We start from the raw sequence: 13,542 nt of genomic DNA on the forward strand, positions 1-13,542 counted from the left end.
TAATTATATTAAGAAGCAAGCAGTATTTCTAGTTTCTTGTGGGAAATGGTGTCATTTTCCTTGCATTCTTAGATGACTTTTGGTAAAAATATTGCTGCAAGAAAAGCTAACTGGAATTCAACTCATTTTGGTCATTAAAATATCACAATGTTACCTGTTAAGATTAGTTGTAATAATTTTATGGTATAAATTCTGTTGCAATTTTGCAGCATTAAGTTCGTACCAAACAATTTGAAATGGAAGAATTAGCTTTGTTATTACATATGAATAAGTTGATTGAACACAATGAATTTGGGGAAAGGGAGGGCAGGTGATTTTAAATTTCATAAGTATGTACTAGTACTGGCTTGTTGGTTGCTTTAGAATGCATGTTTGAAAAGTTTTATTAAAAATTTCTATGAATCAAGTAATTTTTATATTGAATTCCAGCAATTTGGAAGTGTGTTGCAATTAAGAATTTTGTTGGCTCCAATTTAAATGGAAAATCACTTGATAATGTAGCTAGCCTCAAAACAAATTAATGGGAAAAAAATTTAAGAATCACTGGACTATTAATGTCATGACCAAAGAGCTTAGACATCCTACTTCAAGAACTCTTAACAGAAAATTGCCTAAATCTCTTAGAACCAGAAGGCAAAGTAGAAGTAGGAAGAATCCACCTGTCTTCTCATGAAAGAAACCTCAAAATCAAAACACCCAGGAACATCATAGCCAATATTCAGAACTTCTAGTTTAAAGAAAAAATAATTCAAGCAACCAGAAAATTTATCTTCAATGAAATAAAGGACTTCCAAGCATTCATGATGAGAAAAATAAAAAAGTAAACATGAATGAACAATGATAAAAGACTAATAAGGATAAATTACATACATTTGGATATGCGGAATCATCCATGATGATCTATGAACCCTAAAGAAATTCAATTAGACAAGGTCTGGGAATAGTTCTGTTAAGTCTTGATCTTAAGAAAAGAATAAAAAGAGAAAGGAAGAGGAATAAACTCAGGGGAAGAAAGGGAAAGAAGTAAAGAACAAATTATCTCATATTGAGGGTACACAAGTAGACTTCCATACTAATAAGAAAGGAGAGGTGTCGAAGGATGTGGGAAGCCGCTGTCACTTGAATACTCTGAACTAGCCAAAAGAAGAAAGAATATATAGATATTTGGACACAGATGCATTTCAGTCAATGAGGCAATAGAAGGGAAAGAAAAGCAGAGTGGGAGAATTTGAGGGAGAACAGACTTAAGGGAGTAATTAGTCCTAAGCAAAATAAATTCTAAGGATATACAGAAATAGTTATAGCCCTTTATAATGTGGCAAAAAATGGGACAATGTATAATCTGGGGGAGTGGATGAAACAAGTTATGATATGTAAATGAGACGGTACTATTGTGCTGAATTTTTATCAACAAAATGACCAATCAGTATTTCATGCAATTAATGATGGAACTTACTATGTACCTCCTGATACAAAGGCATAGGATTCAGAATGAAGAATAAGACAAAATTTTTTTGATGTGGCCAATGTAGAAATTTACGATTGACTCTATGTGTTTGTAATGGGTTTTGTGGGTTTTTTTGTATTAATGTGGGGAGAGGAATTGCACAGATCTTGGCTGATTACTGTTATAAAGAGGGATAATAATAATATGAGGCTTTTGAAGGTATAGATTGGATTTGGTGAGAGAGAGAGAGAAAGCACATTCTCACCCACAGGCCTCTATGTAGGTGCTGCTGGCAAAAGACTATGCCACTCCTCTCCTGATAGGCTTGCTAAACTGAGCCTGTCAGCTATCCTCTTTTAACAGTGCCCAAGCAGGGAACCACTGAGAAGTTGTATGTGTGGTTAACTTCTCTAGTTCCTCAACCTGGGGTTGGAATAATTGTTGATAAGGTCAGTTGGTGCACTGATGGGATAATGCTGTTGCAACTGACCTGTGATTGACTCCCCTTACCGAGGGCTATGGATATAATCACCACTCAAGAAAGATACTTTGAAACAAAACACTATTTACGTCTAGTTAGATGGGGTTAGGAACAAGGGTAAGGATGGAGGATTTGGGAACCTTATTGCTAATAGTCTAAGTTATGATCAAGCTGTAGAGATTGCTAGATCAGGTAGAGACTGGAGGTTCTTCACCCTCACACTAACTCTGGCCTGACTTGTGTAGGAAAATATAAGTAAGGTAATGGGGTCACCAGGGATATTATAAATTAACTAAGGGGTTTGTGGGAACACACTCTGGGATTTAAGAGAGACTTAACTGAACATTGAAGACTTGTACAGCTAAGTCACTCCCAACTGAAAAATAACAGCCAACTGTCACTCTGGCCAGAGGCCTTAAATTCAACAGACGAGGTAATAGGATGAAACTGGGTTTATTTAGGAACAACTAAAGGAGGGATAGGAATGTCTACTCTTGAACCTTAACACCTAATAACAAAACCCACAGGGACAGGGAAGGACTTATTCTACTACACTAATCTAAGGGATCTAAACTAACTGGGCCCAAGGAGCTGTAAATCGAGTCTCTGGGTTTCTGCCTCAAACCTGGAACCTGCCAGGCTTGAGTGTAGTTAGGACTTTGTGGCTTTGGGATTCTCACTGCAATCCACTGATGATCTCTGGATGCCAGGAGCTAAAGTTGTCTCAGGTACCAAGTAGAGAAGGTTTTGCTTGGAGCACTGTCCGCCAGTTCTCAAACTTCACTTCCTCCCTTCGTTCTGTAGATTTTGTCCTTTTGCTAGATGCCACACCACACAGGATCCCAGGGGAAAACAGGAAACAGGGTGTCCTTTGCTCTGAGGTCTCCCAGGCTGGCAACAGTTTTGCCCACCACTAATGGAGTCCACACTCAGGGCACAGACAGACTTCCTCCTCCTTCATTCCAACCTGGAATTCCAAGCTCCAGCTCCTTCCTGCTAGGTACTTCCTAATCAGTACATAATCAATACCTAATCTAATCTTCCTCACAACACTTGACTGGCACCAAGCCAAAGATTAGGGAAGGCTATTGATGATCTTTGAATGACAGTATCACTGTTCTCTCTCTGCTCTATTGACAATGATGGTAATTGCTCTCTAGCTCTCTCAGTAAGGCAAGTTGGGTTGCAGGTACAAGCCTACCCTCCTGTTCGACCTCCCACTTCCCAAGTTCTGCTCCAGACTGAGCCAACTTGTGCTTGCCTGGTGGGTATTTATAGGGTCGGTTCCAACTGACTTTTGCCCTGGCCCATGGCACCTGGGTACATTCTGAGGTGCTCAGCTGCCAGTCTTGTCACTCAAAGGTGGTGTCCATCTTGTCCCAAAAATTCAATACAATATTACATAAATATACATAAATGTGTATGTATGTGTATATATATTTGTATGTATAAAGAAATCTTGTGACTTCTGATCACAATGGCCAACCATAATTCCTGAGGACCCATGAGGAAACATGTCCACCTCCAGATAGAAAGCTGATGGACTCAGGGTGCAGCCATTCTTTTTAGACATGGGCAGTGAGAAATTTTGTTTTGCTCAACAATCCATTTTTGTTACAGAAGTTTTGTTTTTCTTGTTTTCTCAGTGTGGGGAAGAGGAGAGGGAAGTGGGAGGCAGAGAAAGCTGATCTATGAAAATAAAATTTTAATTAAAAAAATAAACTAAAGTAGAAGTGAGGAGGGTATACATTCTACAAAGCAGGGAGCAGCCTTTACAAATATATGGAGGCAAGTGGATTTTAGCTTGGAACAGACTGGGAAGGTGAGCGATTGTGAAATATTTGATAATATAAACTGGAATACGCTTGGAAAACGCTTTTAAGTAGTAAATTGGAATTTATAGTTTCTCCTAGAGACAATTAGGGAGCCATTGAAGAATTTTTGAGGAAGAGAATGACATGTTCAGACCTTGACCTTGCAAATATTGTTTTGGTGACAAAGAGAAGGATGAATTTAGGAGAAGAAAGATTAGAAGCAAATAAACCAATTAGCAGATTATAACAATTGTCCAGATAAGAGCATTGGAGGGCCTGAAACAAGAACCAGTTAATGGCCTCATAGATGGAAGTAAAGGGAAGTAGATGGAATGGCCTCATAGATGGAAGTAAAAATAGGAGAGATGATGTGGAAATAGCATATAATGGGCTGAGCATTAACTCAGCCCATTAAAAATACCTCTACTATTATATATTATTATTATAGTATACATTTTTAATATTCTTAAACTTATACTTAAAGTTTCTTTCATTAAACCTGGTTTTTTAGGTTCCTTTCTGAGGATACTAAAATCAATCAGTGTTGTTTTTTTGCCTTGAGCACTCTTTTTAAGGTCAGCTTTTCTCTGAGGTAAACAGAGGAATTTGCAAAATGTTCTCCACCATAAATAGAGGGAGATTTTCAGAGGTGATATTTTTTTTTAATTTAGAATATTTTTCCATGGTTCCATGATTCATTATTTCCACTCCCTTCCTCCCCCACTTCCCTTTTCCCTCCTGGAACTGACAAGCAGTTCCACTGGGTTATACATATATCATTGTTCAAGACCTATTTCCATGTTATTCATAATTGCAGTAATCTTTTAACATCAAAACCCCAATCATATCCCCATTGAACCACGCGATCGATCATGTTCTGCATTTTTGTTCCCACAGTTCTTTCTCTGAATGTGGATAGTGTTCTTTCTCATAAGTTCCTCATTCTTGATGGAAAAAGAATAGCTATTGCTGGTGAATGAGATTTTTAAAGAAAGGAAAAAAAATCTCAGAGTAGAAAAAAATTAAAACCAAGTCACTAAAAGAAAGTGAAAGGGCTTTCAGTCATAGAAAGTGTTCATGCATTGCTTTGCTGCTTGTTACAGTTACTTTAGTTTTCACTCTGTTCAGGTGCACACAAAGTTACTTTGCCATCTTAGATCTCCAATTCATGTTCCAACATCTTGGTCCTCCTCAGGTCCTCCACTGTTCCCATAGTACCTAGCCAGAATAAATGCTCAAGAACAAGCCATATTTGCTGAAATGTATCTCCATGGGATTCAGTTAATAAAATGAGCATCAAAGTATAATTCTTTTCTCTCTAAAGTACTAAGTGAACTGTTAAATCCAGAACCACCTCCGCCTTAAATATTCTAATGACCACCTGTGCCCAATCTGTGGAAGTGCCTTTGAACTCTTATTGGACTGATCGACCTCAGCCAAACACCATACTCTGATCCCAACATTGTCTTCTTGGAATATGAAGGACAAACAACGACAAAACTAAGTGTAAGAAGCAGGACTCGGTGGAAACAATTTCAAAAATAGAATTGGAAGATCCCAAGATGGTGGCCTTGAAATCTATCTTAAAAAATTTTTTTTGAGAGAAATATAAAGTGCCTATCAGAAAATGAGTCTTATCATTAATGGGGCAGCATAGTAAGTGAGTTCCCTTGGCCAGTGTTTCTGAGGTCAGTTCCCCCCCCATTGACAGCAGAGTGTGCAAAATGCCCTCTGGCCATGAAACTCAAAAGGATTTCCAAGGTCTTTTGTAGGATTTCTTAGACATGCAGTCCCAGGTCTTTTGTGCCTGACTGAGAGATGATACCAGATGTGTCACTAGCAATGCACCTTCAGGCCATAAGCACTGAGGATATGGAACCCCTTCCTTAAGTGTCCTGGAGCATGAAGGTATGAAACTTGCATACTGATTAGTACATGTTTTCAAGTCAATCTAAAGAAGCAACTGAGATGGGTCTGTCACCTTCTAGGGGAAGGGATAGAGCCGAGTCTGTAGAGATCACCATTTGCATTTTATACTCTGAGCAGTGTGTTGCCTCAGGAAGATTAAGTGAAGAACAGCCTTTGTCTCCAGACATGGTTGGGGCCAGCTGGGCTACATAATTCAAATCGGCATCTTCGGCAGGGATATTGCCCAGTGATCCCATGTAATCCTTTTCTACCTTTGGTAAATGCTCAGGGGGCTCCACAGACCTTATTGGGTCTGTGGGTATCATCTGAATAGGACTACAAGAACCCAAGTCAGATGCTGCTTGACAGTAGGTGAAGTTCTCAAAACAGATGCAGGATTGAGGGTCCAAAGGATCTTTTCCCGTTGGAAGGAGGTAAAGATAGGCAGGCTTGGTGGTCTCATTCCCTACAAGTAATGTACTTGATCCCTGTGTTTTACTTATTTCTGACCTGTTTATGACTTCAATGGCATCTGGAATACAGTCATTGGTATTCAGTATGGCCTGATGAATATTGCCCTAGAAAACAATCAACAGAATAGTTGCAAAATCAGGCGAATGTTCAAAGTTTAAAAAATTAACCTGGTTTTAAACAAACATTTCTCATTCTAATTACTGACTGGGATGATGCTTCAGAGTTTTTTTCCCCCCAAAGATATTTTATTTTCCCAATTACATGTAATAATTTCGAACATACATTTTCTGAAATTATAAGATCTAAATTGTCTCCTTTCCTCCTTTCAATTTGATCTGAGTTATACGTGTATTATCATGTAAAACATACTATCATATTGGTCATTGTTATAAGAGCTTCAGAGTTTTTATCCTGATCATAGAAGCTAACTTCATGTGATGGTTTATAAATGAAGGAACCAAGCTATTTTTAACCTTTTTATTTTCTTCTTTGGGAATAAAACTAGACAGTCCCTTTCCATCCTCCTTTTCACATTTGTCCCCCTCAGAAACATTTTTCCTTACTTTTCTCCACAATTCTAAGGAAAGCAGTATTGGATTTGGGGTCCCTTACTGCTATAAATCTATGATTCTATATATTATACAATATTCTTGATTAATTTTTTCCCTATGGAAATCTGCCTTTTCAACCCTTCTGTTCCTTGAAAAAGCAAGAAAACAAACCCTCAATTATAACCATGTAGTTATAAAGTAAAACAAATTCTTGCATATCAAATGTATATACATATAAATACATATACATGTATAAATATCAGAGTGCATGTATATACATGCATATATATGTGTATGTAGCAATAAATGTTTGTGTATACTGAACCATTACCTCTCAATCAGGACAAGTGTAGTTGTTTCATAAGTCCTCTGAAAGAGTTGTTAGTCATCGTGTTGATCAGTTATTAAATTTTTCTCAGTTACTTTTATCACATTGCTCTTGTTTACCTATATAAATTATTTTTCTGGTTCTCCTTACTTGATACTGCATCAGTTCATAAAAGTCTTCCCAAATTTTTCTGAAATCATCTACTTCACCATTTCTTATAGCAAAATAGTAGTACATCATGTTTACATAAATATTATTTGTTCAGCCATTCCCCAACTGAAGGATAATCCTCTTAGTTTCCAGATCTTTGCCACCCCCATAAAAGTTGCTATAAACATTTAGGTTCATATAGGGCTTGATTCTTCTTGCTTTAATCTTTTTGGAGTATAGATCTAATGCTAGTATTCCTAGGTCAGAATGTATACACATTTTAATAGCTTTTGGGGCATGGTTACAAATTCTTTCTAGAATGGCTGGTCCATTCCACAGAGATACTAGTTAATGTGCCCATTTCCCCCCACCCCCTCCAAGATTCATCATTTTTGCAGTTTTTTTTCAACTGCGAATTTGATAAGGTGAGCTAGACCCTCAGAATTTTTTAAATTTGAATTTCCCTAATTATTTGTGATCTATGGTGTTTTCCCCCTGCCCCCATATAATTGTGGATAGCTTCTATTTCTTCCTCTGAATCTGCCTATTCATATTCTTTGACCACTTATTAGTTGGGGAATCAGTTTTATTCTTATAAATTTGAATCAGTTCCCTTTAGATCTTCCTGTATCCATAGATGGTCTGCCAGTTAATTTACTGCTCTCTAAATTGTCTATGATGTTCCCCTTTATGTCTAAATCAGGTTCCCACTTAGAGTTTATCTTGATACACAGTATGAGATACTAATCCATCAGTAGTGTCTGCCAGGCTGCTTCACAGTTTTCCCAAAAGTTTTTGTTAAAAAGGAAGTTCTTACTCCTATAGCTAATCTTTAGTTTTATCAAATGCTAGTCTGTTGTGCTCCTTTGCTTCTTTATATCATGTGCCTAATCTGTTCCACTGATCCCCTTCTCTGTTTCTTGACCTTTAGCAAACTGTTTTGAGGATCAGTGTTTTCTCCTGTAGTTTGATACAGCAGCTAAGTGCCCTTTCCCCAAACTCACCTTGAATTTCATCAGTGACAGGACACTGCTCTTATAAGGGTCTGGAATATCAGGGAAGCACTTCTCCTTCACCCTAGAACAATAGTGAAATTGGTATTAAATGATCAATATGTGAAAATATTGCTATATGAAATCATTTTAAACAAAAGTTATCTTTTTCTCCTCATTTACACACACTAAAAATGATAAAGACTTCATTAAATAATTATCTATGTTTTCTTTATCCCATTCCTCTTATTTTTTTCTTCCTAGAAAATCACTGATTTTCTTTCTTTTAAATAAACTAATTTGTTGGTCGATTACATCAAAATTGCTAGTTTCTCCCTCCTTTTTTCCCTCCCCGTATTAGAAGAGGCATTCCTTGACCAAAAAAAAAGTATATATAAACTATGCCTTTTGTGATTTTATTGCTTTTTTTCTCTTGGTTCTACTCATTTCACTTTCACATAGGTCTTTCCATTTAAAAAAATTAATTAGCCTATTCATCATTTCTTATGGCACAGTAGTATTCCATCACAATCATGTACTACAACTTGTTCAGCCATTCCCCACAAATTGATGGGCATCCCTTTGATTTCTAGTTCTTTGACACCACAAAAAGAATTGCTACAAATATCTTAGAACATATATAGTTTTTTTTTCCTTTTTCTGTTATCATGTGGGATACAGACCCAATAGTGAGTAGAACAGCTGAGTCTAAGAGTATACACAGATTTATGCCTCTCTGGGCATAATTCCAGATTGTTCTTAAAATGGTAGTTCAGTTTACAGTTCCACCAACAGTGTATTAGTGTCCCCATTTTTCCACATTCCCTCCAACATTTCTTATTTTTTCCTTTTATCATTTTAGCTAGTGAGATATTTCAGAATTGTTATGATTTGCATTTCTCTAACGTGTAATGATTTAGAGCAGTGATGGGCAAAATTTTTAAAGAGGGGGCCAAAGGAAAGGAAATGCTCATCTGTCAGTCTGTTTCTAAGGCAACTCTTTCGAAGTTTCATTGTATTGTATCCTATTCATTATATTCGTTAGATTAGGAATAATGTCATGGCAGGCCCGGTAGAACATTTCAAGGAGCCACATCTGGCCCGTGGGCAGTAGTTTGCCCATCACTGATTTAGAGCATTTTTTCATATGACTATATGTAATTAGTGATTTTTTTCAAATAAATTCCAACTCATTCCTTCTAGTTTCAATAAAGCATACCTTTGTCTCAATAGGAACACTTACCAATGAATTTTCATGTTGAACCCAATGATGAGCAGCAGAGAAAAGAAGGCCAATAGAATTATTATAGTCATCAGTAAATTGGCTGAAGAAAGAAGAATAATTTTTCCTTGAACAGCTTTCTCTTCTGCTATAAGCTTAATATTAAAATAAGTTTGCATGTAGAAAATAAAATTTATCAGTCCTTATATTCTACCCAGCAGAAATTTAATTTTTTCCCTTTCCAATATTGATGCTCTTTTACATATTGTCTTTTTTAAAAAATATTTGACCTTCTGTCTTAGAACCAATACTGTAAGTTGGTGCCAAGACAGAAGAGTGGTAAGGGCTAGGCAATGGGGGGTTAAGTGAATTGCCCAGGGTCACACAGCTAGAAAGTGTAGAAGACCACATTTGAATGCAGGACCTCTTATTTCTAGGCCTGGCTCTCAATCCACCTAGCTGTCTTCTATGTCCACTGTAACTTTAAAAAAAAAACAAAAACCTTACCCAATAGATAAGTGGTGAAAGGATACAAACAGTTTCAAAAATTGAAATATAAAAAAGTTTTAAATTGCAATATTAAGAGAACTGCAAATTAAATAACCCTTTAATTCAGAAATGATGGGAATAATCAATACTGGAAAGACTATAGAAAGATCAGCACATTAATAACCTTAGTAAAACTGCAATTTGGTCCATTTTTTCTAGAAAATAATTTGGTATTATTCTAGAAAAATTACTGACCTATTCATACCCTTTTTCCTAATTATTGGATTAGTGAACAGATACCCTCAAGGAAGTCAATGAAATCTGCTTCCTCTACCCATTTTCTGATTTGATTTGCCAGATGAGGCAAATATATTTTTTCTGCATTAGGAACTTGCATGAAGAGTTTTTAAAACGCATTTCTATATTTATTTTACCCTCTCTTGATTCTCTCTGCATATTCTATCCTCATAGCCTTTACCTGGAAGAGACTGCCCCCATATATCCATCCCTGTCTCCAATACCACCTTTTCCCTCCCAGATAACCGTGTCTTCCCTTGCTGAAATCCTCTTCTTTCAAGGTCCAGCTCACATATTGTGCATCTCCTTCATGAAGCTGTCCGTGATCTGCTCTTCTCTTTTTTTCTCATGAGCCACTCCAACTACCCTCACACTGTACCTCGAATTATATTTGCATATATGTTATAAATCCTTTAAGGAAGAAGATTATATAATTGTTCATCTTTGTATTTCCAGGGCCTTGAACATAGTGTCAAAAGTGTTTGCTGAACATATGGTTAAGTGTTAAATCATTCAGAACATTTAAATTCCTAAGTCAATTCAAGATACTGTCTATGGATGTGATGGAGACTTCCGGTTAAGATGGCAGCAGAGTAAGGAGCAGCCGCTCGATCTCTCCTAACCGATGCATACAAGACTCCTCAAGGGGACATAAAAACGAATCCAGACGAACGAAGGAACCCCACAACAGGTCGCAGCATTGAAGGTACACAGAATCGGGGCATTTCCACGCTATAAAGGGGTGAAACAGCTCTCACTAAAACACAAGAGGAAGAAGCCCTCCCACCCCCACTCCTCCCGCCCCACACCACGCACAGCACCAAGGCCAACGCACAAGAGTGAAAACAGGAGTGAGGCAACTGGTAAATCACTAGCAGCCCCAGGACTTGTACCTGTGAGTTGCCAGACGTGGGACCCCAGGTGGCTGGGGGGAACGCACGGACTTTCCCCAGCGTCTACAGGGGTGAAGGCTCTGCCCCGGCTGGAATCCGGGTGGAATAAAGATCCCTAAAGCAGGGACTTCCCCCAGCTTCTACTCAGCGAAGGCAGTGCCCCGGGAGGAATAAAGATTTCCAGCACAGGCTAGGACATCCAGTGAGGACCCGGGGCAAACGGGAGCAGCCCCCGAGACCACTGAAGGAGCCTCGGACAGAGGGGCAGACCAGGGACTACCAGGAGGCCTGACCCTGCGGACAAGAAGACCGGAGCTATCGGAAGCTTAAAAAGTGCAAGCAGACCCTGAGTGTGAAGACAAAGCTGAAAAGGGGCGGGGCTAACAATGGCAAGCAATAAGGAAGCCCAGAAGAAAAAGATTACCAAGAAAAACTTTGGAACACTCCACAACTTCTACACAGAGAAAATCCAGACAACAGAGGAGGGAAAACAAAAATCCAAACCTCCCCCAAAAAATGAAAGCTGGTCACAAGCTATGGAAGAGTTCAAAAATTAAATATTGAGGAAGATGGAAGAAATCTGGCAAGAAAATAATAGTTTAAAAGGCAGAATCTCGATTTTCCAGGTTAAGATGGCGGCAGAGTAAAAAGCAGCTCTTAACCTCTCCTGACCGAAACACACAAAACTACTCAAGGGGACATAAAAACAAGTCCAGACGAACGCAGGAACCCCACAACAGGGTGCAGCATGGAAGGTACGTGGAATCGAGACATTTCCATGCTATAAAGGGGTGAAACAGCTCTCACTAAATCGTGGGCTGAGCAACCACCCCACCCCCACCCCCTCCACACACACCACCTATAGTGCCGAAGCCAGTTAAAAAGAAATAGAGCAAGTTTGGGGCACCCATCGAGTCATTGGCAGCTCCAGGGCCTGTTCCTGAGAGCAGCAAGATTTGGGACCCCAATAAGCCAAAGAATGCACGCGAAATCTGAGCGCAGGAGCAGAGTGCAGGAGCGGCGGAGGCGTGGGTGGAGGCAGACACAGCCATGAGCTAAAGCTCTGAAACCCTGAGAGGGGAACCAGCGTAGGCGGGTATACAACTGTGGAAGCAGCGCCCTGAGACTTGTAAAGGAACCTCCAGCAGAGGATCAAGCAAGGGGGTCCACCAGGGGGCTTGACCTTGGAAAAAACCAGAACTCAGACCTCAGGAGCCAAAAGACCGCGGACAGACCTCGAGCGCGAGGAAAAAGCTGAGAAGCTGCTGGGCAAAAGATGGCTACCCAGTCTCAGGAAGTTCAGAAGAGAAAGATAAACAACAAGAAAAAGAAGTCTTTAACACTCGACAACTTTTACACAGAGAAAATCCAGACAACCGAGCAAACAGAGGAGGAGAACAAACAAGCATCCGGACCCTCCTCAAATAAGGAAAACGGGTCACAAGCTATGGAAGAGTTCAAAACTGAGATTCTGAGGAAGATGGAAGAGATCTGGCAAGAAAATAACAGTTTAAAAGGTAGAATCTTGCAATTGGAAAGTGAGGCTGAGAAATCAAATGAACTGATAAGCAAAGTGAACCAGATTGAAAAAGAAAACCAAAAGATCATAGCTGAAAATGAAAAGTTTAGAGCCGAAAACCAGTCCCTAAAGGCTAGAATTGAGCAATTAGAAGCTAATGATCTCTCAAGACAACAAGAACAAATAAAACAAAGTCAAAAGACAGAAAAAATAGAAGGAAATGTGAAATATCTCAATGTGAGAGTGACAGACCAAGAAAACCGGTCTAGAAGAGACAATTTGAGAATAATTGGTCTTCCAGAAAAACCAGAAATTAATAGAAACCTGGACTCCATACTAAAAGAAATTATTCAGCAAAATTGCCCTGAAGTCCTACAACAAGAGGGCAATATAGACATTGAAAGGATTCATAGAACACTCACCACATTCGATCCAGAGAAGAAAACGGCCAGAAATATAATTGTCAAATTCAAGAGCTTTCAAGCAAAGGAAAAAATCTTACAAGAAGCCAGAAAGAGACAATTCAGATATCAAGGAACACCAATCAGGATCACACAGGATCTGGCAGCCTCCACGCTAAAAGACCATAAGGCTTGGAATACAATATTCAGAAAGGCAAGAGAGCTGGGCCTGCAACCACGGATCAACTACCCATCAAAATTGACTATATATTTCCAGGGAAAAGTATGGGCATTCGACAAAATTGAAGAATTCCAAGTATTTGCACAGAAAAGACCAGGGCTAAATGGAAAGTTTGATATCCAACCACAAAAATCGAGAGAAACATGAAAAGGTAAATAAGAAACAGAGGGGAAAGAAAGAAAACTTATAATTTTTAAATTTGCCTTTTTAAGGGCCTCAGTAAGATCTAATTATATGTATTCCTATGTAGAGAAATGTTATGTATAATTCTCTGTAGTGAACTCTATTCACTATTATAGTATCCACTATTATAGTAATCAGAAGAATAATTCACA

General features: G+C 38.6%; 1 protein-coding gene across 1 annotated transcript in view; it reads right to left on the bottom strand.

The window, feature by feature from the left end:
* Positions 1 to 5,688: 5,688 nt before the first annotated feature.
* Positions 5,689 to 13,542, bottom strand: part of OSMR (oncostatin M receptor) — an 84,268-nt gene continuing 76,414 nt past the window's right edge. The window contains exons 13-15 of the mRNA XM_044681362.1: positions 9,389 to 9,470; positions 8,158 to 8,230; positions 5,689 to 6,228 (exon numbers count right to left, since the gene is read on the bottom strand). Of these exons, the coding sequence (XP_044537297.1) occupies positions 5,689 to 6,228; positions 8,158 to 8,230; positions 9,389 to 9,470 (695 nt within the window). The remainder of the gene's footprint in view (positions 6,229 to 8,157; positions 8,231 to 9,388; positions 9,471 to 13,542) is intronic.

Source organism: Gracilinanus agilis, chromosome 1, assembly GCF_016433145.1.
Source record: "Gracilinanus agilis isolate LMUSP501 chromosome 1, AgileGrace, whole genome shotgun sequence".
Lineage (NCBI taxonomy): Eukaryota > Metazoa > Chordata > Mammalia > Didelphimorphia > Didelphidae > Gracilinanus > Gracilinanus agilis.